The following is a 23,775-nucleotide window of genomic DNA, read 5'->3' on the forward strand; positions in this document are numbered from 1 at the left end:
TTTAACTGAATGTACATACTTACCAATGGCATTTCCATCTAGCCTTGTGGACCCTGTGAATATTCTAAAGAAAAAAACAAAAATCATAATGCAAAAATTTATAAAGTCTCACTTCTGATATATTAATTCAAAAACAAGAGGCCTAGTTTGCTAACTACTTTTATCTGTTTTAAGGGAACAGAAGATCAGGTAACTGAACATGTACTTTTTACCAGGTAGTTTAGTAACAAGTGTAGTTGGAAGGTACCCTGCCCTTGCACTGAATGGTATTAGAGAATGAACACACTGCTGCAATTTTACCAGTAAATTCATCAGCACTAGGGTGGGTATTTCATAAGCCTCAAAATAAGAGACTATTAGTTTGTAAAACTAATAATTGGCATACACAAAACAGACGTCTCAATTTTCCTATTTACTAGTTTAAACATGTTCTTAAAATGAAAACTTCTACTTTATTTTTATAAATAACGTACATCTGATTAAAAAAAACTCATGTTGAATTACAAGTGATTAATAAAACCTTACAAATAGTTTCCAACAGTTTAACTAACAAGTAACCAACCCACTTTTCTTAGAACATTCAAACATTCAGAGTTAAGCTATGCTATCCAGCTTTGCCCTGCCATCTTCACTGAGCTCCTTTTCTGTATTTCGAAGTTTCATAAAAGTTTTCAGCATAAACACATTAGTCCTCTTACTTTAAAGTCTGCATTTTTACCCGTGTTCCAAGTTTGTAACGAAGGGTTTGATGTGGTGACTTCAAGGATAAATTGATATTGCTCAATGTAAACTGTACATGAAAGGATTTGAACGATAAAAACGAAACCTCAAAAGCAGGAGCAGGTCAAATATTAAACTTAGAAACAAAGGTAATCATAGTAACAGTATATCTACCAGCAATAACAAGGTGGGTACTACCCGAAGTGCTTTGTATCTATACCTACCTATCTATTTACCATATATCCACTCACAACAATCATAGGTACCATGAAGTACGTTAGACTCCCCACTTTATCAACACAAAAACTGAGGCACAAAGACGTATAATAACTTTCTAAAATCACAAGGCTAGTACGTACTAGAGCCAGTCAAACAAGGACAGGCCGACCCCAGAGTCCACCCTCTCAACTGCCCCACACTTATCTGAGCAAAACAGACTTTAAACATTTAAAATACATTCTAGTTTTTTCCTACCACCACAGTCAAAATGTTCTGAGTATATCATGATTTTTCAACCTCTATGCCCCTGAAGGTCTATGCGTCCTGGCAACAGTAAATAATGAAAACAAGAAGGAAAAGCAGCTTAAAAACTGACAAGGTGGAGAAGGAAATGGCAACCCACTCCAGTATTCTTGCCTGGAAAAGTCCATGGACAGAGGAGTCTGGCGGGCTGAAGTCCATGGGATTACATGACTGAGCATGTGTGCACAAGGGTGGAGGGAAATGGGTTGGTAGCAATAAAGTGGTAGAACTAAAAAAAAAACAAACAAACAAACAAACAAAAAAAAAACTGACAAGGTAATAACTCAGAATCTGATCTCCTGCTAAAGGGATATCTTCACATTTCCTCTATTACTCTTGTGAGTAGAACAAAACAAAAGTTCAAAAATCTGACTGAAAACACTATGGGGGCGGCGGGGGGAGTAAGAGTAATAGGGCCTCAGTGAACCTAGTGGTTAGACTGGATCCAGAAATTTAAAATAAAGGCTACCACCCTCTCACATGAACAAAAATGAGAAGTGCTAGACTCTGCATTATGAATGTCATTAGCTGTTTCTCAAACTAGAGGCGTGTACCTGGAAGGGAGTGGCTATAAAAACCACACCACAAACAAAAGTCCAACCCAAACAGTACAAGGGAAACAATAGGAAAAACAACAAAGGAAACAGAGAATCCCTTTTAAGCAAGGAGGAAGCAAGTGACAAAGAGCCGGGGAGGAAAGAACAGCAGCAGAGAACTCCAGGGGAAGCTGCAAGGACCCCTGTGAAGATGGCCAGAGAGAACCGCAAGCAAACAGCCAGGCCCTGCAGACTCAGGTGAGTGTCAGCAGGGGAGCATCCGTCCCGGGAAAGAGCATTTTGATTCCCACTCACTCTGGTAGCCTCTGAAGGGTCACTATATTTCTAGAAATGCTCCATTAAAGATAAGTCATATGGGAGAGCAGAGTGGTCTGGGGAGGCATTCATAGTAGAGCCTTAATATACTAAGGCAGAAAAGAGCTATGCTTCACATCAACTATAAAATGGATTCTACACGCCTATGTGAAAAGCAGAGAACAGAAGCATGAGAATCTTGTGTGCTAATATTAAAAGACATGCCCCTGAAAAGTAGGAAAAAAAAGATTGACAGATTTACTGAATTCTTACACATTATGATAGTGGTGAAACAACGCAAAAAAAAAAAAAAAAAGATGAAACTTGCAGATTCTAGATCAAATCAACTTTAAGCTGCATGCAACATACAGGCAGATGAAATGACTGCGTATCTAAAGTTTTTATAGTGAAAATATCAGAGATAACATCTACGGCTTAGACTCAATTGAAAGACGTTTATGAGAAAACAGGGAGGAGTAGTCCGTACTTTCTGACAGGTGACAGAATATTCCAAAGTGTGGGACAGATCCGGTGTGCTTAAAAAACAACAATTAAATAAAAAACTATGGTGCTACATAACTTTTGACTTTCAGGGGTAAATCGTTCCTGGACAAAATCCACCCCCACGAAGTTGAATAACATTTAAGAAATAGCTGGTTTAACAACGCCTAGAAAATGTTTCCCTGGCAAATCCAGGAGGATCAAGGACTCCAGGTTAAAGTGCCCTCACACTCTTAAGTTCTAATAATACAGGATTCCAAACACAAAAATGAAGATAATCAGGAAATTTTACCATTTTAAAGCTTTTGATGAAACCAAAATTTTTTCCATTAAAAAACAGAACCTATATATAATTAAGCAAAGAATTATTATTTCCATTTTGCATGTTTAGTTCTTATACTTATCACAACACATTATTCAGAACAATAGGCCTAAGGTCAGAAAAACAACGTTTTTGCTGAATAAATACACGACTTTCAAGGATGACGCCTGACAATATTCTCAACCACCGTCTTGACTACCAGGGCTGTCTCACCGAGTCAGCCTATGGAAGCAGAATATCATAAATAAAAATAAACTCAGATACTCAGAAATTCAGAAGTGACTTAATGAGAAATTGTGATACATACCACATAAGAATAATATAAATCTTGTAACAAATCAAAGATGTAACTTTTGATGCTTTCACAATAAGGTAAAATGTAAATATTGAGGTTGTGCATAAAACTGTGGACCGTTATAGAAGTATCTGGTGATGAGGAGTTTGAGACAGTGCCTTACTAATAGAATCTGTACTAAGACTTTTCTGAAATTGCACAAACTCCTTAAAGTGGAGAGGCAGATCACCTGTTCAAATGAGTTACATGTTTCTCTGCAGCAAACTGGCCAGCTGGATAAATCAGAACTGGCTTTGGTCACATGAAGTATGTTATGGCAACAAGACCAGTAAGTACAGTTTGACTCTTGTCTGGGTCGATTCTCCTAACAGTGATGATGTGTTTTTCAGATCTGGAGGAGGTCTACCCTGGCAGCAGCAGGACAGACACTACAGTGCTCTGGAGCTGCACACACGGGCAGACAGGCCGAGAGGCTGAGGGCACCCCTGGCGCTATTCCTCAGATTCTCTGCTAATCAAAGTGTCACTGTAATCATCACGACCAGACTGGCCTGGCTGCAGGAAGGAGCAAGTAATCTAACCCCCCTTGTCTCAGTTTCCTCATCTGTAAATTGAGGACAGTAATAATATGTATCTTATATGCTACTGAGAGGATTAAATGAAGTAACACACGGAAAGCACTTTTTCTGTTTGTTTAATATAATCAGTTATACATACATCCACTCTTATTAAAAATTTCCTTCCCAGAGAGCACTCTGAAAAGCACATGTTAAGCCTCAGAGTTATATAGTAGGTATAAAATGATATATAATCTTTTTTCAACCGTCCCAAGAAAAAGGCAAATTAAGCCCCTCCCTCCACCCCCAAAAAAGCAAGTGGACACATGGACACTAAGAATTCTTTCCAAGTAAGACGTTCCAGGGAGTACTGCCAGGGTCAGTAACAGCTAAACACTCTATTTCCATCTAAGAGCAAAAAGTTTTCATCTACAGCAAAGTAAAGTAACAGATCAGCGGGAGTCTTTAAGCATCAAGGAAAGATTATAAAACACACTGTATTTTTGACAGTTCCCATCAGAAGTGCTAAAATGTAAACACCAGTGTTACAAAATGTTAGGTTTCAATTATTTGGGCATCCATATGGAAAACGTTCATCTTCTTAAAAAAAAAAAAATACTAGACATTATTTTGAATACTGGGGATTTTTTAAATCTAGAATATTCTATGTAAATATTCTAGAATACACTAAATATTCTAGAATATTCATAGTAAAACAAACCATAATATATTCTTTTAGAAATATTTAGAAATATTCTTTTAGAAAACCAGACTAAAGATGAGGAATATGTCTCAATGTATATACTATAAAATATAATTCTCCCCAGTGAGAACTGCCAACAAACCCCTTCATTTTCCCCATAATGCAATCCCATATCATACACTCAGGAAGATAAATTATACTCTATTTTCAAATAGGAATAATAAGGGAAGTATATTTTTTATAAAGGACGTTTTTAAAAAATAGAGGAAAAGAAAAACTGTGTTATTTCTCATCAAGGTTAACATTTCCCTAATGCCCACTAATGTCTACGGTCACTTAAATTTTCATACTGTTTATCTCCTTCCTATATTCTGTGACTTAAAAGCAAAATTGTAGGTACTTCATCATTTAAATCATAGCATATCACAATATAGGAAAGATATTTGGCAATCATTTTTTTTTCTTTTTACTAATGAGCAACACACATCTAAATGCTACAGAATTAAAACAGTATTCATCTGAAAGGGGAATAAAACAGATACCTTACCTATCTACAGCAACGACAACACTTTGAGAACTGGTTTCTCCAATGGATTCCTGAATACTTGCTATCTGCTTCCAGTCCACATTTCCTCCAACTACCACACATAAAAGAGTCATTTCAGTGTGAAAATAATTCAGTGAAAGAATATACTTACAGTTCTAAAACACATTTCTAAAAAAATCAGTCATTTTCCTAATGAAAGAAAGCTTTGGGTGAACAATTCTTTTAGGCATCAGTGACTTACTGAGTTATACTTAGTGGTATACAGACATGGGTAAAGACACAAACTTGTTTGCAAAGATCACACAAATTAGGGACACTGAAATTTTTAATCACTCAATGACATTAGGCAGAATTTCTCTCAATGCTTAAGAGAAACCCCCTCCCCTGAGAAAACCCCTGCAACGCATAGCATACAGAACTTCCCCAACCAGGGACAGAATCTGTGCCCCCAGCAGTGGAAGCGCAGAGTCTTAATCACTAGGCCACCAGGGAAACCCCTCCCTCAGCATGTAAGAAACAGAACCAACCCCAGTTCCAAATGTATCTACTTAGGAGGATTCCCAATTCCATACAATTAGATCTCTCCTGTAATGTAATCTTCAGTCCCTTGTTTACAAATGTTCACTGAAAATTTAACCGGTATGCTATAATATCCTCTTATTCAAGAAAATCACTTGGTTTTCCCCCCAACATTGGTTCCATGTGTTTGCAGACAGCAAAACAACGCCCCCACTTCTCAAGCTCTTAATATCTTTCCCTTCTTCCATTATCACTAAATCTTCTGGCCTGTTTTTCATTTGATTAATTCATTTTCATTCCTACTTAGTTTAGACCATTATCACTTCAGGACTGAATCACTGTAACAGTTTACTGCCTTCCTTTTTGCTGATTTCCCCCCCTCTTTAATCTCCTTTCTTCTCCTGGAGATTTTCCTAAATCACCACCTTTATTTTGCTTACTATTAGTTTCAGATAAAGTATAAGCTTTTCAGCCTAGGACTTAAGGCAGCTCCCTCCAACATATGTCTCTATTCAGGCCATCATCTAAAGTTTATCTACTGAGACCCAACCTGAGTTCTCAATGAAGGATTCCCCTCCACTGCTTCACCTTCCTCTGAATGAAGTATTTACTTAAATAAGTACTGCTCAACTCAGAATTTCTTCCATTTAGTTTCTTACTATAAATTACTTCAGGTGTGTCACTGTTGCCTTCTCAGCCGGATAAAAAGTTCCCATGTTAGGAAGCAAATCATACACTTTTTTTTGTGTCTTCCTCTACCTTACTCAAAGCAGATGCTCAATAGGTACTTGTGACTAACTAGACATGCAAATGGCTTTTTGAATGCAGATGTAATAGATGGTGTTATTTAAACCAGCTGAACTAAAAATCTACTCCAGGAACTGAACAAACAGAAAAGAATGTGATCCTTGTCCTCATGCAGTTAATGATTTACCAGGAGAGACAGACTTATTACCTACTTTAGTACAATCTGATGATTACTTCATGGCTGAACTCAACTAATTATATATATGTAACACAAGCATGGCTAAACAGAACTAATTTTTATAGGGGAAGGGGAGAATGCGGGTTTTCACGTATTATGAAATGGCAAGTTTTCACGTATTATGAAATATTAATTCAAGTTAGATCTGAAAGGATTATCATGTGGGAAAGAAAGAAGAAAAAGCAATTCAGGAAGACGGAGCAGCATATATGAAGTAATGGAAGCAGGCATGTGAAGTTCATGTTCCAACACACTCAGATATAACCATAAAGGAGGATGATCTGGCAGGGGACAAGGAAGGAGAGAGAGCAACAAGCAGTAAAAGACGAAGCTGGACAGACAGACCAGAAACAGAATGTGAAGAACCTTGACCATCATGTTTAATGTTCTACTTTTGAAAACAGGGAACCATTAGGTCTTTTAAAAGACCGACATGATCTGATCTATTTTCTGAAAAATAATTCTGGTAATATCTGTAGAACACAGTGAAACATGAAGAGCCACTGAAGCCATGCAGACAAATTAAGGGTCTATTTCTGTAATACAAGTGAACAAGGATGAAAGCCTGAAATACGTGACTGAGAAATGGGGTGGTAGGAGGATAGTGTCAGGCAGTATGAGGTATGTAGCATGTTACAGGAATTTAATGAAGAAAAATCTGTGAGAAAAGAATGCCAGTCACTACGTAACTTCGTCTGTGTATCAACTGAATGTCCTTCCCACAGAGATTTCTGTACCTTCTATACTTAGATAAAATAATTTGTAATCATTAGACCTATTTAAAGAATATTTAAAATGCCTAACAATCCAAGAACCAATTTCATAAATATATGACATCTATCAAACATTTGTATGACAGTACAAGTAGTAAGCCAATAGTTTTGGTTTTACCAAAGAAATAACTCAAAGAACAAACATCTAGATTAACTAAGAACAAAGATGTAAGATGTCATTAAATTCACTCAATATTTATATGACCAAGCAACTGAATTTTAAAATTTAATACGTAATACATATAATAGTATGCATATAATTCAAATCTAATAATTCATATGCTATTTATTCTTAATAACAAAAGTTTCCTGTTTCCAAATATTAAAAGTATAGTCTTGTATCTCATCTGTAAGGAAGTGAGATAAATATACACTCAGCCCTATTAACTTGGTTACATCAATATTTGGGGTATAGATTCTGTTAACAAAGGAGGCTAATAGTTTATTTTTAAAAAACAAATTATATACAGATGAAGCCAGCTCAACTGTGTGCACCACAACCTCCTCTAGCTTCAGTGTGGACTAAAGCTTCCTGAGCAGATGCCAGGACACCGCTGCACAGGGTGGACACTGGCCATGCTGGGAGAGCCAGGAACCAACTACCGAGACAAGCTCAACTCGGGGGGAGCTCTGCCCAAGAAGGGCTGAGTCAGCATAGGGGCTCCTCTAGGACGCAGACTAGAGCCTGAGACCTGATCCCTCAGCAATGAGAGCAGAAGGGAGCAGGCCGTGGAGCAGAGAGAAGTGGATGACACAGAGGTGAATGGCGTGGTCAGTCGCTCATGTGGCTTGGGGGCCTGGAATTTTTATCTCAATCTCAGTTCCAGATTCCAAATGTGATTATTTTAATATAAATTCCCTTTTCCTGAAGGGAGAAGGCAGGTCAGGTCACCTCTTTGCAACCTACGCAGCAGAGCAGCACAATGATCCAATTAATTTTAACTCATTTTCAAGTATTCCAATAAACATGATCTGCAAGTATGATTTCTCTTGTTTTACTAACACTAATAGAAAATAAAATATTCCACTGGTATTTTATTTTTAGTGTAACCTACTTCTGTTACTTGCCAAAACTGAGCCCTGGCGATCTCACCCCTCTTTATCTGGGCTCTCCTCCACTCCTGAGGCCTTAGAAAGACTGTTCAAAAGCAGCTGAATCAACCAATGCACATTCACTTCACTTACCTGTAAATATTTTTCATCTGCATCTCATGCTACTTTCTGGAACAATTAGAGTTCTAATGTCTGAGTCAGACTTCTAGGTTATATAAGTCACTAACCATGCGGGTGCTCAAGCAGTTCTAAATCCTGCAGCTGTCTATAACTGCACCTCCCAGAACCACAGAACACCACTGGTATTTTACAAATGAGGTGCTGACTGCACTGCTGAATTACCACTGCAAACTCACTCAACATGAGTCCACATGTTGCCACAACATGGTCCTCATTTTTACTCCCCTCCCTGTGGATTGCTTTTCAAGTCTCAAATTCTTCTGTAAGACTTTTTACTGCTGGCAATAACAGAGAAACCACTAAATGATAAAAAGAGAATGTCCAGAAGTACAATGTTATATATAGCACAAAGCCTTAAAAGGTAAATGTAAGTATTCTTAGACCTCAGGTGTATTCATGTTTTTTTTTTTTTTTTTTTAGGTTGTATTTCTAGATTTCTCTGTCAGAAGTGAGGTAGGGAGGCCAGATAAAGAATAATCCAGAAACATGCAAGAGCTGGATCATAAAGAAGGCTGAGAACTGAAGAACTGATGATTTCGAACTGTGGTGTTGGAGAAGACTCTTGAGAGTCCCTTGGACAACAAGGTGATCAAACCAGTCAATCCTAAAGGAAATCAACCCTGAATATTCAATAGAAGGACTGATGCTGAAGCTGAAGCTCCAATACTTTGGCTACCTGATGTGAAGAGCTGACTCACTGGAAAAGACGCTGATGCTGGGAAAATTGAGAGCAGGAGGGGAAGGGGCCAACAGAGGATGAAATGGTTGAATGGCATCACGGACTCAATGGACATGAGTTTCAGCAAACTCCAGGAGATAGTGGAGGACAGGGAAGCCTGGTGTGCTGCGGTCCATGGGGTCCCCAAGAGTGAGACATGACTCAGTGACTGAACAAAAACAACAATGCAGAAACAGTATAGCAGCACTAAGTCCACTTACGCGTTAACATATTGTAATCCCGACAACTCCATAAGTAGATACTACGATTAGTTTGGAAAAGAGGAACCTGAAGCTCAGAGAATTAAAGTAACTTGCACACACATCTTGCACAAGTGAAGAAGCAGCACAAGTGAAGAAGAAACATGGAAGAATTCAAACCCAGAAGTACACATTCAAAGTCAAAGACCGTCTAACCTTTGTTTCTTCCCTGGAAGAATGTTTTCCACTTATGACTAGAAATGTATGGTTTTGGTTCTTCTTTATCTGCTTTTGATGGTACCTTCCTTTTTTCCTGCTGGGTTAAACCTGGATGCGCCTGGCTGCACTGAACTCAAGGGGCGCCATGGGACAGTTTCCACACTGGCCTAAGACTTGGGTTATGTCTGCATGGTGCCGTTTAAAAAAATCTGCATGTGAATGCTTTCTCCAGGTGCCCCCAACTATTTATCATCTTAAACAAGCCTTCACTCATTAACTTATCTGCTTAGTCTTAAAAGCAGGTAATTTTTTAAAATATTTTTTCAGATTATTTTCCACTATAGATTATTGTAAATATTGGATATAGTTCCCTGTGTTATATAGTAAACCCTTGTCACTTATCTATTTTCTATATAGTAGTTTGTATCTGTTAACTGCATACTCCTAATTTATCCCTTCCTCTCTCCCTATTCCTTTCGGTGACCATAAATTTGCTTTCTATGCTTGTGAGTCTGTTTCTGTTTTGTATACAGTCACTTGTATTATTTTTTAGATTCCACATGTAAGTGATATCACATCATATAATATTTGTCTTTCTCTGTCTGATTTAGTTCACGAAGTATCAGTCCATTCAGGTCGCTGTAATGGCAGCATTTCTTTTTTTTAATGTAAAAGGAGGTAATTTTAAACTGCACATTTCTCCCACCCTCAACTATGTGGTTAAGACTAAGGGTCATTTAATATTGCAAACTGGACCATGCAAAAAAGACTTACAATGTTATCTTGCTTAACCCTTATAAAGTTAGCCAAAGGGCATTTTATCCTAGCCCTCTAATCATATTTCTCTCATACAATAAAGTTACTTATATTGAGCAAGTTAGAAACAACTGTGATACTTCACAAAAGTAATTCAAAAAATTCTCACCTAGCCCTAGCCCCACAAATTCATCAGGAGCTTGATCTTTCGCTCCAGTAAGTGATCCTTCTCTGCCTCGCACTGTTCCAGAAATGTACCGAGGCTTCACTCCAGTTCCTATAAGTTGAGCAAGCTCCAGCTGACTGATGCACTTCAGAATCTTAATTACAAAAAGGAAAACAAATTTAAATTGTGTTAAAAATCTTCATAAAAATATTTAAATGTACAAAGTCACAATTTAAAACAGGCTACATTATAAATCAGCATAAAAAAGTTAAATGTACTTAATCCTGAATGTACAAGATTAATTTTCTCCCCAAACACTTAAGCATGTCAGTGATATAATATTTAGCGTTAGCTCATTTTATAAATCAAATTGCAAAAGAAAAAAGAAAGTGCTTATACCTCATGCCATGAATTTCCTAAGTAATTTCCATCTGTATGAGCCACTGTGATAAGCGTTTTGATTGTGTCAATGTTCTTCTGCTTCATTTCAGTAATCCCAGAACTCACTGTGAGTAAGGTAAATCTTGCCAGGGCCTGGACGTATGCATCTCTTTCCAGCTGTTGAAAGAGACAGAGAAAGAGAACTCACGGGGCTGTAAGCACAACAGAGTAGGCTCTGGTTCCCTACTGATGAAATGTTTACTTAATTTAGTAAGTTTTCAACTATGTCATGAATTACATATAACACCTCAAAACTATAGTTCTTTAAATTTTAATATGAAGCCAAAAAGGATGAATTTTTAAAACTGAAAGGGAATGGTGGTGTCAAGTGAAGATGAAATTTCAGCAACAATAATTCATATAGTAAGAAAGCATTCACTGAACACATACGTCAAGTGACTTGTGTGAAGTAGCAGAAACTCGATTTCCAAATTTGCTCATGTTCCCCCTACAGTTAAGACTATGCTTTTTATGCTGTAACATTCATAATTAAATGTGAAATGGGTTTTCAAAAAGAAAGTAGGCAAGCACTGGATAAAATTTATTATCAGACAAAGCATATAATTTATTAGAAAGGACTATCTTCATAAGAATTATGTCCTTGATACTTGAGTCTCTTAAAGATAACCTGTTCTTAGACTTAAATAAAGTTATAAAATAATATCTATAAATATAAAATATGAAAAAAGTATTATATGCTTCAATAAGTAAGAACATGCAATATAAATAAGATATTCAAATTACAATACAGGAATTCAAACTCTTAGAAATTTTCCACACAGCTAATATTCTATACAGAAAAAACCTGCAACACGAAGTTATTATGATGAATGGCAGACACATCAACAGAGAACTACCCTGTTTTGTCACAGCTTCTTGGAAACTTAAAACATTAAGATTCATTTAAATTCCACTATAAACTTGAAATTAGTTTTTTAACACTGTCAACACAAGAAATAATTTAAACTATAGTAATGACATAAATAATTGATGTTTTCCAGACTGGCTACAAACGCAAAATTCTGTTACCTGAATGCTGAAAATGCATGCAATTCTGATTGCACATCTTATACCTTCCAGGCAAAGAGAGGCTACTTCAGTGTCGTCACAGTCTTGTAGACCCACACTGAATGCAGCCAGAAAAGGGGTCCAAGCCAACTAGAAAAGGTAAAAATTTAAAATGTATCATGAATATCAAATGATAACTAAACTTTAAGATAAGACCACATTAACATTTCTCAAAGCTTTCAGACAATAAATGATTTGTGGAAGTTCTGAAAAAGAGCAATGAGTTTCTAGGCATAGTTATTTGGAGAGCTTTCTTAGAAAAAAAAGAGAAACTATATAATGCTGCCTGGGCTTAAGTAAGTGGAAGAGCAAAATTGTAAATTCAAGAGACGATGGTAGATACATTTTAAGCACAGCACCTATGAGTTATTCACATTAATAAAAAATGGGGATAGTCTATATTCATAAATTATATTAATTTTACCCCTGACTTCAGAATTCATCTCTCTCTGCAAGCTGTGTCTCTTGCAATATTTCATGGACTAATTTTATTTCCAAAAAAATCCTTTTAACTGTTTTCTACTTGTAAGACTTACATTACTCTCTTTTCTTTAAGCCTGTTCTGTGGGTGTCATTTAGCCTTATATTTTTTCTAGTAAAATATTACTATTTTACATTGAGACAGCAATGATATCTCTGGCTCCTAGTTGAACAATATTTTAAAATATAGTTCAATAAAATACATTTTCTTTACAGACTATGAAACCAACAAACACTAAATTTTATCAAAATTAAATACCTTCTGAAACTGTAATATAAAATTTTAAAAAAGAGAGGTACCCTTGACTACTGAAAGTCTTCATATCAAAACATATACGTATATACTGGTGTGTATATACTGGTATATATATGTGTGTGTGTGTGTGTATAACTTTGAAATGTCTGATAAGAGTATTTGCTGCTTTTAATAAGTCAAAACGAAGCAGAACTATGTACAGATGAAGAGTATTTATGACAACATGGCACAGAAACAATAACTGGAATTTTTAAAAGATCTAAAAAAAAATTTCTGCATTATTAAGACAGAATTACCCACAGCTTTGTAACCTCAGGAAGTGCAGAAGTGTAATTCCTAAACAAAGGAACATAAGTCACAGTACCTAACTTTCAGTCTTAGCCTTGTCACTTATTTCTCCTCTTTCTTTCTGAACCTCATTTCTTCCTCTTTAGTACCTGGACTGCCACTACAAAGAGATGTTATGGGAAGCATATGACTGGCAGGACTTTAAAATACAAAGCAGCACAGGAAAGTAATGCATTATGCATCCTATGCTAAGTGAAGAAACAACACATCTCTATTTAGAGACCTATTTAATATATACAAGAAGTATAAGCTTCTTAAGCCTGTGACAACCCCATTGCAAATTAAAGAATGATCAAATTATACCTAAATAACATCCAGGGGACAGTGAAATTGTCTGCTCAACTGTATAAGCCTCTGTAGAACATGATTTGGCCATACATAAAAAGCTTCTTAACTACATCCCTTAATATTACATCACTTCTAGGAATCTTTCATTTATTCCTTGACTCAACCAATGCTTCCTTACTGAGCACTAATTCCAAGCCATTGTGTCAGACTTTGAGAAAAGTCACCGGAACAGATGTACTCCCTTGCCTCCCAGAGTTTAAAGTCTAGCACAGACATTAAGGTTTAAAATAAATAAATGTATAAATACAGTGAAGGAAGAACATAGCACGTATGAAAGGAGACCTGATTTAGAGAGGCCAGGGCAGAACTCACTAAGAAAGTAACAATGAAAATAGAAACTACTTGGGCAAAGAAGGAGAAAGCATTCTAGACGGAGGACACAGCTTGTGTGAATGCTCTGAAGAAAAAATAATTTAGGGCACTCTAGAAATAGAAAGAATGCCAGTGTGACTGCAGCACAGTAAGAGGAAATCTAGTGATAAGGCTGGAGGCAGGTGGAGCCAGGCCACACATGGTATTCAGACCCCCAGAATTATGTTTCACCACAGTTGCAAAATCAGTGAATGGCTTTAAGGAAGAAGGTGACAGTTCATTTGTATTTTAAACATTCTGTGCTCCGTAAATGGGTAAGAGAAGCACAAAAGTAGACCCAGACACCAGGCAAGAGAACACTCCAGCATTAAGAGTGAGAAATGAAGGACACTGTCTGAAAAGGTAATGACAGTAGAAATGGCGTGAGAGAAAAGGTTCTCAATTCCAGCTCAGAGGATTAAACAAATGATACCTAACCCAGAGAAGAGATCATAAAAGCTATTTATGAAGAATTCCCAATGACATGGGAAAACACTTACGTGAGAAACAGCAAGTTACAAAATTCTATACACAGTAGGATCACAACTCTTTAACAAGATAAAAAGTAGTATGTAAATATAGTAAGAGAAATGTTCTGAGTGGCAGAATTATGACTGGTTCCTTTTCTTTTTGTTTTTTCATCCTCCACCTCCTCTCTACCAAAAACATTTGCAAACAAAACAAAGGGATAAGATTATTCAAAAAAGAACAAAAACTTGCTTTGTAACTTATTTCATAATAAGTGCTCTTAATTTCAATCTCATTTCCTATATTACGGTAAAAGAGAGGCTGGCGATACTCCACTATTTCTTCTAACATTCTCTCCCCGAATTCCCACTCTGAGCCTGTAACTCTCCATCAACTTTTAGAAATATCATGATCACACAGACCTTAAAGCAAGGGTAGAACTATAACATATTAGAGCTGAAATATCATCATCTTTTACTACCCACACAAATGCAGTTAATGTCTGAAGAATTCAAGTGATAACCTTCACCCTCCACAGACCCTCTAACTGCACTGTCTCACAAACGGACATGTACTTGACCCATTTTTTCCTTCTCTAGGAAAAATTCCCATTTTCCTTGACCAGACTCCCCTCCACTTCCCTATAACCCTCATGATGCACTGCTTACTCATTCTGGAATTTGAAGAAAGGATAGAAAAAAAGTATAGGAAAATGAAGAAGAAATGGAAAATCAAATTATAAAGAAGCAATAAGTACCATCCTAACTAGATCTATAAACATAGAAGAAAGTTCCCTTTTGTTCCCAATGCTACTTTCTGGGCCCGAGGAGCACTCAGAACCCTCAGATTAGCCCCTCGGCCATAGGCACTGGAAGATAGCAAGAGGCTCAAGGTCACTTTGAGATGTCAGGGAACCCCCGAGATCTAAAGAGAACTCAGGGGAAACCAGGCCAGAGATGAATTCTCCCCAAACCTTTCTATTCCTAAGGTCACACACCTACCTATCAATTACTAATCATGCATACCTAAATAATAATGGCTTTCACTTCTGGGTCTATACTAATGCGTTGTATCACCGTACTGCCTTAACTTAAAAATATGCTGAACAGCAGTATATATAAATGTATATACTATAACCAAAAGTCGTTAATAACTCTTACCTTAAACATGGGTCTCACATGCTCCAAATGTGTGGCACTAGTGAAAGGTGCCTGAACGTGGCTCACAGCCTCCATGAGCGCTTTAGCGGTCTTGGCCATCTGTTCCATCTCTAAGTTATACAAGAGTCTTCTTTGTTTTTCACTGGCTACGTCTGAAACAGCAAACACCATTAAGCATTTAATATATAAAGCCTTTAAGAATGATATTTTGATGTTTCAGCATAAAATAATCAACACAATCAATGAATACTAATTCAAAATGGTCCTAAGAAGCCAGATGCAAAGGACACATAACATATGATTCCATTTAGATGAAATATCCAGAGTAGTAAATCCATAAAAAAGAAAGCAGACTGGTGCCAGCCAGAGGCTGAGGAAAGGCAGGGAATGTGGAAGAACTGCTTAATGGATACAGGACTTTATTGGGGGTGATGAAATATTTGGGAACTATATTAAGGTGGTGGTTGCACAACACTTTGAAGGTACTAAACACCAGTAACTGTTCACTTCAAAACAGTTTATTTTGTGTTATAAGAATTTCACCTCAAAAATGGGGGGGGGGGAAAAAAATCCTCAACTAGGCTTCAGGGATATGCAGAAAATCTACGAAAAGGGACAAGAGTAGGCACAAATCTGTCACACTGAAAGCGCCAGGGAAACAACCCAAACAAGGGCTAGAACAGACGAGAGGCCACGGTACACCTGTACGACCTGAGGGATCTCATGAGTTAAGAAGAAAACAGAGGCCTCACATTCAGGATGACTGCAGAATTTCAGCACACTGCCACCCCCTTCCTACACCCAGAGTTCCCAGTGACTTCCTAGCACTGTACACAGAACAGACCAGAGAAAGAGGGATAGGAAGACGTCATTATGTGGGTATGAAAAAGAAAATGAAATCAGCTAATTGGCATCTACTCAGGTGTAAAAATGAAATCCTGATTAATACACTTAACGATTTTTTAAGTATTAGAGAATGACGCTACCATGTGAATGCTGACTGGTGTCGGACTGCAGTTAAGAGCCAAGGATGCTGACTCCTGGGTCAGCCTTTGCCACTCGTCAGGTTTTAGGCACAGAGATTTAACAAAAGCTTCCACACTGCACTCAGCTCACAGATCCTTTAAGGGTCCTAGGTCTCTGCACTTCTGCTTCCTTGTCTATAAAATGAGGGAGAACTTACTAAAATTCCTCAGAATCACTCCTATACTCCCCAAAAAGAAGGCCATTTATACTCCCCTATTCCTTCTAACATTATCTCCGGAGTCTCTGACTCCCACCCTGTAATTCTTCATCAACTTCTAGAAACACACATATCACACAGGCCTTCTGGACCCTCTCTCCTGTCAACGGTCACAGTCTATTGGGTCGTAAAGAGTCGGATACGACTTAGCAACTGAACACCAATAACATGTCAACAAAATTTTGCTGCTGCAATCTGTTTTTTTTGATGAAGCTTGAGATTTCATTTCCAAGTGGAAGCTGCTCAGAAAGGCAGGCGCTCTCCTTCTGTATTACTGAGCCACTACCCTAACCTCATGCCTGCAGTCTGGTTTTAGCTCTACTTTAATCACCACTGTCTATACAGACAGAATGTTGAGAATGGAGCCAGGCACAGGGAGCTCATGACGCCGGTCAGATCTAGGAACGCCAGAGTGACATAATTTGTGGTGTACGTCAAGTAGTGATTTCCAACCCCCCGACCCCCATGATCCTAACCTTCCCCATCTTCTTCAATCACCCCTACTTCTAGCTTCTGTTAACGTGTAATGACAGGTGAACCAATGAAAATAAGACAACAAAGAGGCAGAAGAAAGAAGAGTTGAAGTCTGACTACTGGGGCTGCCTAAGCAATCTCTCTGCTCTCCAAGTCCGTGCTGAGATTAACTGCCTGGTGGACAAGTGTATACTCAATGCATGCTAATTCATGCATAGTATGTAGCATTTTCCATTTATCATTGATCAGTGCTATCTTTCTTCAGGATATGGAGAAAGACATAATCAGATCATCAAACAATGTATTATAATACTTTTCATTAGAATAAGTGATACTTGGTCTACTCTAACTTAACTTTTTAAGAACCATATTTTTTCCTCCTAAACAACCAGGATTCAGTTGATCTGGACACTTACTCTGTTTACTTGACTTTGCAGGGATTGTCAACTCCTTCGTTTCTTTCATCGATATCTTTTTTCCAGCTATTTCATTATAGATGGCTGACAGATACTCTTCAGGGAGATCTTTACTGTCATTGATGCCTCTATTCATCTTAATGTACTGTTCCTTGGTCATTTTATTTTTAACCTAGAAATGAACAACTGTTATAATTCTTAAAAATGAACAGAAAAATACTCATATAAGAGAATTTATAAATACCATGAGACAGAAAGTGGAAAATACAAAACAAGGCAGACATTAAAGTAAAAAAAGGAAGTCACAGAAAATGAGGACAATGTAGCAAAGACCTAGGTTGGCAGTATGCTAATTCACCTTGCTGTGATGCCCCCCTGAGTGATCTGTGATAAGAAAACAGGCAGATGGAATAATGAAACTGTTTTTGCCCAAGGTTTAAGAGCTCTAGCCAGAGTCTTTAAAAAAGGATCATAACAATCATTAGAAACTTATGCTACCAAAAAGATTCAGATCTGCATTCAAAAAACATAAGTGTGTTTGCTAATGATTTGAGAACTGATTTTATGTAACAATGGATATGAGAGTAATAAGAGCTGAAATTTATTTAAAATCAGATAACAGCCTTGCTGACTGACTCAGCAGTTAACTGAATGCTAGGTGATGTGGACCAAGTATTCTTTGAACTTTTCGTTTTGTTTAAGGATACGCACAACAGGAACATCATGCTGCATACCAATGGTAAGACTGTGAAGTATAAATCTGTAGTATGTATGATGGTGGCCCTGCCACTGAACTTGGTAACTAATGCAACCAAAACTTCTCTGCTTTACATCCCCAAACCCTGTGGATAAAACCCAGAAGTCATGACATCTCTGAAGATACATTTACTTATTAGTTAAATATATTCCTACCACTTTCCACAAAGAATTTAAGGCACCTCTAAAGATAAAGCTCTTGTAAATTTTTAAGAAGGTATATGAAATAACAGTCAACATCAGGAGTAAATGATCAGAAGTTTGCAAAAATAACTATAGAGAAACCAAAAGGTCCAGAAGACATACTAACTGGGATACAAACATTTAACTAGTTTTGTGTTTGTGCGTGCTCAGTCGTGTACGGCTCTTTGCGACCCCATGGATTGTAGCCCACTAGGTTCCTCTGTCCATGGAATTCTCCAGGCAGGAATACTGGAGTGGGTTGCCGTGCCCTCCTCCAGGGGATCTTCCTGACCCAGGGATCAAACCCACGTCTCTTACGACTCCCGCATTGGCAGACGGGTTCTTTACCACTGCACCACCTGTTCTGACTACTCTGCAAACAGATCTTTCTAGAATGTCAGAAAAGATGAGAGAACCAACCAGTTTTCCTACAAAAAAGTAAAAATGTTACCATAAAAGTTTTCAAATGTAATCATTATTACTCAAGGGAAAAACACTCTAATATACTAAAACTTCAAAAACTTGAGTTAAGGCACTTAAAAAACATTAAAATAAAGCCATTTCACCTCAATTTCTAATGAGTACTAAAAAGGCAATGACCCAGGGACATCAAAATAAATGACCACACAAATGCTTCCAGTAACAGGCTACAAGATTAACATCACTGGAAATTCTGAACATGGTACAATATTTTAACATCATACCAATGAGAGACAGAGACGGACACAAAACAAATCTTGGCAGAAAATCTGAAGTAGCAATAAAGTATATTTGTGGATCTAGGTTGGGAGGGAGAGCAAGGAGCTCCCAGAACATTAGAGAAGAGAATACATTAGTTTCAGGTACAGAAAATAAAAACACACTGCTCAAACGGAATACTTCTGCCACAGCAGGGTTCTGGGAGTAGTGTAAAACATAATGCTACTTTTTCTTCTCTGGCTCATCTTTTATGGAACACTTTACTCTTGACATTTATTCTTATATGTTTAAATTAAGCTGTGCCTAATTAAGTATTAATGCTTAAATCTCTTCAAGCCAATTGTTACCACTGATGAAGATGAATAAACAAAAAAATTTAACATGTTCTAAATATATCTCAAACTTTAAAAACTGATTCACACTATATATAAAAGGTAGTCTAACTATAAATGTTCTAGTTAGTAAAGGAACATAAATGACTTGTGGAATTCACTTATATTTTAGCTCTGAAAACAAGAATGCAGAGAATTAGTCTTAAGAAAATTCTTTAAAGTTACTTGTGTTCTTTAAAAAAAAAAAAAGCTACCATTTGTTACAGTTCATCTGGTCCTGCATCATAAATCACATAGGGTCCTGATTATGGGGTTCAATTTTCTAACAGGCCACCTATCCTCACAGGGACTCCCAAGCTGTTTGAGAGCTGGCAGGCTGAATGGGAGCAAGGACACCAGCCTGACAGGGAGCAGCATCTCAGAGGCAGTGTGCACTGCTGGAGTGTGGGACTTCACGCACGTGGTCAGTGACAGCGACAGGGCCACAAGGACACGGCACTGATTTTGAGAGAATGCTCCCTAACTGGTATGTGTCCAGAAAATTTTAACAATCTGGAAACTGTGAAACAACATTCAAGGAAGTTTTAGAAGAAAATAACCTACATGAGAATGTACATATATAAGAATGTATGAGGAATCTAAAATATGGCACAAATGAACTTATCTACAAAACAGAAAGACTCAACAGACATAGAGAAGAGACTTGTGGTTGCCAAGGAGAAGGGAGGAGGGGAAGGAAGAACTGGGAGTATGCGATTAGCAGATGTCAACTATTATATATAGGATGGATAAACAACAACGTTGTACTATACAGAACAGGGGATTATATTCAATATCCTATGATAAACTGTAATCGATAAGAATATTAAAAAAAGAATGTCTATGTGTATAACTGGGGCTTCCCTGGTGGCTCAGATAGTAAAGAATCTGCCTGCAACGTGGGGGACGTGGGTTCTATCCCCGAGTCAGGAAGATCCCTTGGAGGAGGGAATGGCAACCCACACCAGTATTCTTGCCCGGAGAATCCCATGGACAGAGAAGCCTGGAGGGCTACAGTCCACTGGCTTGCAAAGAGTCAGACACGACCAAGCGACTATCACTCTCACATGTGTATAACAGTCACTTTGCTGTAGAGCAGAGGTTGGCACAACACTGTAAATCAACCACAATAAAGAAGATTAAGAAGATATGACACAGATGCATTTAATGTTATAATTCATTAACACAACAAAATTTGTTAAAAGTATGACCTTCTGAAAACAAAGGGAGGCAGTGTAAAATGTAAAGTCACTTTTGGTTTAGACTGAAAAACCTGACAGAAAACTCTTGATATGAAAATATTCAAATAAGTTTTTATCTGTAGACTGCTTCATAAAACCATGGAAAAAGTGTCATGCTAGATAATGAAAAGCCCTGGAAGTGAGTTGCTTCTATAATACTGCCAGTAGTAAGCCAAAGACAAATTTTAAATGATTAAAATCTTACATGTGGTCAACACTTTCTGTATCAATCCTGCCTTAAACACCTCAAAATATATATCCAAAAAATTCCTATAAAGTTTAATCTTAAACTTTACAATTTGTCCAGTTCATCTCTGCTTAATAATAAGTATATAGTTTATTTCTTCTCTCAAGAGCAACAAGTATCATTAAGAGCTTATCCCTAAGAAGCATTAAGAAATTCTTGCAAATAGGTTTATTTATAAAGATAACTTCCCCCAAGTTTTTGGAAACTAAACCTAAAACCTTAAAAATAATGTTTTTATTAGTGGCTATCAGAAATCAAGTGACAGTTCCTTAATATTTAAGAAGGAATTACAATTTTATGAGGCAAATGAAATTTAAACACTTCTTGGATGTTTGATATTTTAAAATTATGATTAATACCATACCTGTGGACTGTGGAGATCTGTGGTCAGCATGATAATTGAATAAGCCAAAACATAAGCAGTATCCGCACTAGCAAAAAGGGTTTGTCTGGAAAAATAAATGTGTCATGTTATAAACTTATACAGTTTACATGTATCATTTAAATAACTTACCTCTAACCCCGCATCACTTTTCATTTTCTCTCTCAAGATTTATGTTCTATCTCATAATATTTTATGGAACTGTCTCATCACTTTCAGATTACAGACAATCTAAGTTCCCTGGGGCAGGGGGTTATGGATCACCCGAGACTCCCAGAAGAGGGTCTGGATACAGCCAGCAATCAATAAACATTTGAATCTGAATCCTGCTTACCCTTGGTTGCATTCTAGATATCTTGCAGCAAATTTTTCCATCAATCGATCAATTTTCTGAGCTTCCCCTGGAAGACGGAATCCTTCCAGAAACATACGAAGGGCTGAAACAAAATCTTTTCCTGAGAAGTCATGTTGGTCCACATAAGCATACATGACTTCTTTGTTAAATTTATCATTATCTCCCAGGAATTCACCCACTTGAGTCTGAAGAATAAAAGACAGAAATTGATATCCTAGTGGAACATTACATTTCCCACAAACCCAATTTTTGAAAAAGCAGAGAAGTCCATAAGATCCACAGTTAACTAGTCCATTAGCCACAGGGTTAATTAACTATTTTGAACAAGAAGTTAAACGTACCAAATGCATTAAACAAAAATCAAGATTTTTTTTGAGTATAGACAATTAAAAAGCAAAAGTAAGAACAGCTAGCTTATTTTAACATACTTAGGAGGGCATTTGAAAGGGGCAGCAACACACATTATTATTAACTTAAAAAGAAATCCTACAGAAAAGGCTAGGATGAAGTAACATGGTGCTCTTACTGAGTCTAATCTTTCCTCTTGGTGTAAGAACTGGGCAATGTCTTCAGGGGTGGTGCCAAGCATCCCTTGTTCTTGGAGGTACTGGATTCCTCTCTTTGGTTTCTTAGTAAATCTGGATGACGTTAAAGTTAAAAGGAACATTAGAAACAGGAAATCATTCATAGTCCCTGAAAAGATCTAAAACTACAGTAAATTACAGTGCTTTCCAGCACTCAGAAAAACAGTTTACTTAAAATAATCAATGAACAAGTGCACAAAAAATAATACATTATGCAAAGTTTTCTTTATTTTTTCTTCTTAGACAAGAATCTCAAATGGAGGGCAATCTTTATCATTGATACAGATCATTTCACATGTTATGTGAGATAGGGCCCTTCATTAGATGAACTCTGAGTAAGGATATGAATACTAAATATCTCATGCTTTTAATATATAGTCTCCCTAAGTGCTCATGGAGAAGGCAATAGCAACCCACTCCAGTACTCGTGTCTGGAAAATCCCATGGGCGGAGGAGCCTGGTAGGCTGCAGTCCATGGGGTCGCGAAGAGTCAGACACGACTGAGCGACTTTACGTTTACTTTTCACTTTCATGCACTGGAGAAGGAAATGGCAGCCCACTCCAGTGTTCTTGCCTGGAGAATCCCAGGGATGGCGGAGCCTGGTGGGCTGCTGTCTATGGGGTCGCACAGAGTCGGACATGACTGAAGCGACTTAGCAGCAGCAAGTGCTCAAGCAATCTTGGCTCATTCTCCTTTTATCCAATGATTAATTCTAAGTTTCCTGCTTTTGAAACACATAACTGGAATTTTGGTGACTGTTTTAACTATAACCTGATGGTGTTATTTCCTTCATAAAAAAAATTTATACACCCAGTGTTTTCAAAATAAAGCTCACACTGATTAGACAGACATACAAAACCTTCCTCCATACAGCTCGTTCCTCTCTCATCCACCTCCATGCACCCCCTTCTTATTCCCTAAACAAAAAGCATTTGCAGCATCTTATTTCCTCCACATGCCCTTGTGCTCCATTCAGTGGAGAATTCTCCTTCATGGCTTAATATCTAAGTTAAGTGTCACCTCTCTGTTTCTAAATCATTTCCTTTCTCCTTTCATTGGTCCAATAATTAGTTTGGGGCCCCATCACCTGGGTACTGCAAGAGCTCCTAACTGGTCTCCCTATCTCTTGTTTTGCTCACATTCTAATAATTTCTTCAGGCTGCTGGCAAAGTCATGTGTTGAAAACAGAAATCTATCATTGCTGGTCCTCTGGCTTAAAATCCTTCAATAGCACACCAACGCCGAGAACAAGACAGAACTTCCTTTACACGGAGAAAAGAGGCCCCTGTAATCTGGATCCAACTCAATGCCCTCATG

The 23,775-nt window shown here is 37.5% G+C and overlaps 1 protein-coding gene across 1 annotated transcript in view; it reads right to left on the reverse strand.

Annotated features, from left to right (window-relative positions):
- ARFGEF1 (ADP ribosylation factor guanine nucleotide exchange factor 1) overlaps window positions 1–23,775 on the reverse strand; it is a 127,817-nt gene that overhangs the window by 20,151 nt on the left and 83,891 nt on the right. Inside the window, exons 15-24 of the mRNA XM_043879457.1 lie at window positions 22,400–22,511; window positions 21,853–22,058; window positions 21,501–21,585; window positions 17,640–17,811; window positions 15,507–15,658; window positions 12,057–12,185; window positions 10,986–11,144; window positions 10,590–10,740; window positions 5,018–5,108; window positions 24–64 (exon numbers count right to left, since the gene is read on the reverse strand). Coding sequence (XP_043735392.1) covers window positions 24–64; window positions 5,018–5,108; window positions 10,590–10,740; window positions 10,986–11,144; window positions 12,057–12,185; window positions 15,507–15,658; window positions 17,640–17,811; window positions 21,501–21,585; window positions 21,853–22,058; window positions 22,400–22,511 — 1,298 coding nt within the window. The remainder of the gene's footprint in view (window positions 1–23; window positions 65–5,017; window positions 5,109–10,589; window positions 10,741–10,985; window positions 11,145–12,056; window positions 12,186–15,506; window positions 15,659–17,639; window positions 17,812–21,500; window positions 21,586–21,852; window positions 22,059–22,399; window positions 22,512–23,775) is intronic.

Source organism: Cervus elaphus, chromosome 21 (assembly GCF_910594005.1).
Source record: "Cervus elaphus chromosome 21, mCerEla1.1, whole genome shotgun sequence".
NCBI lineage: Eukaryota > Metazoa > Chordata > Mammalia > Artiodactyla > Cervidae > Cervus > Cervus elaphus.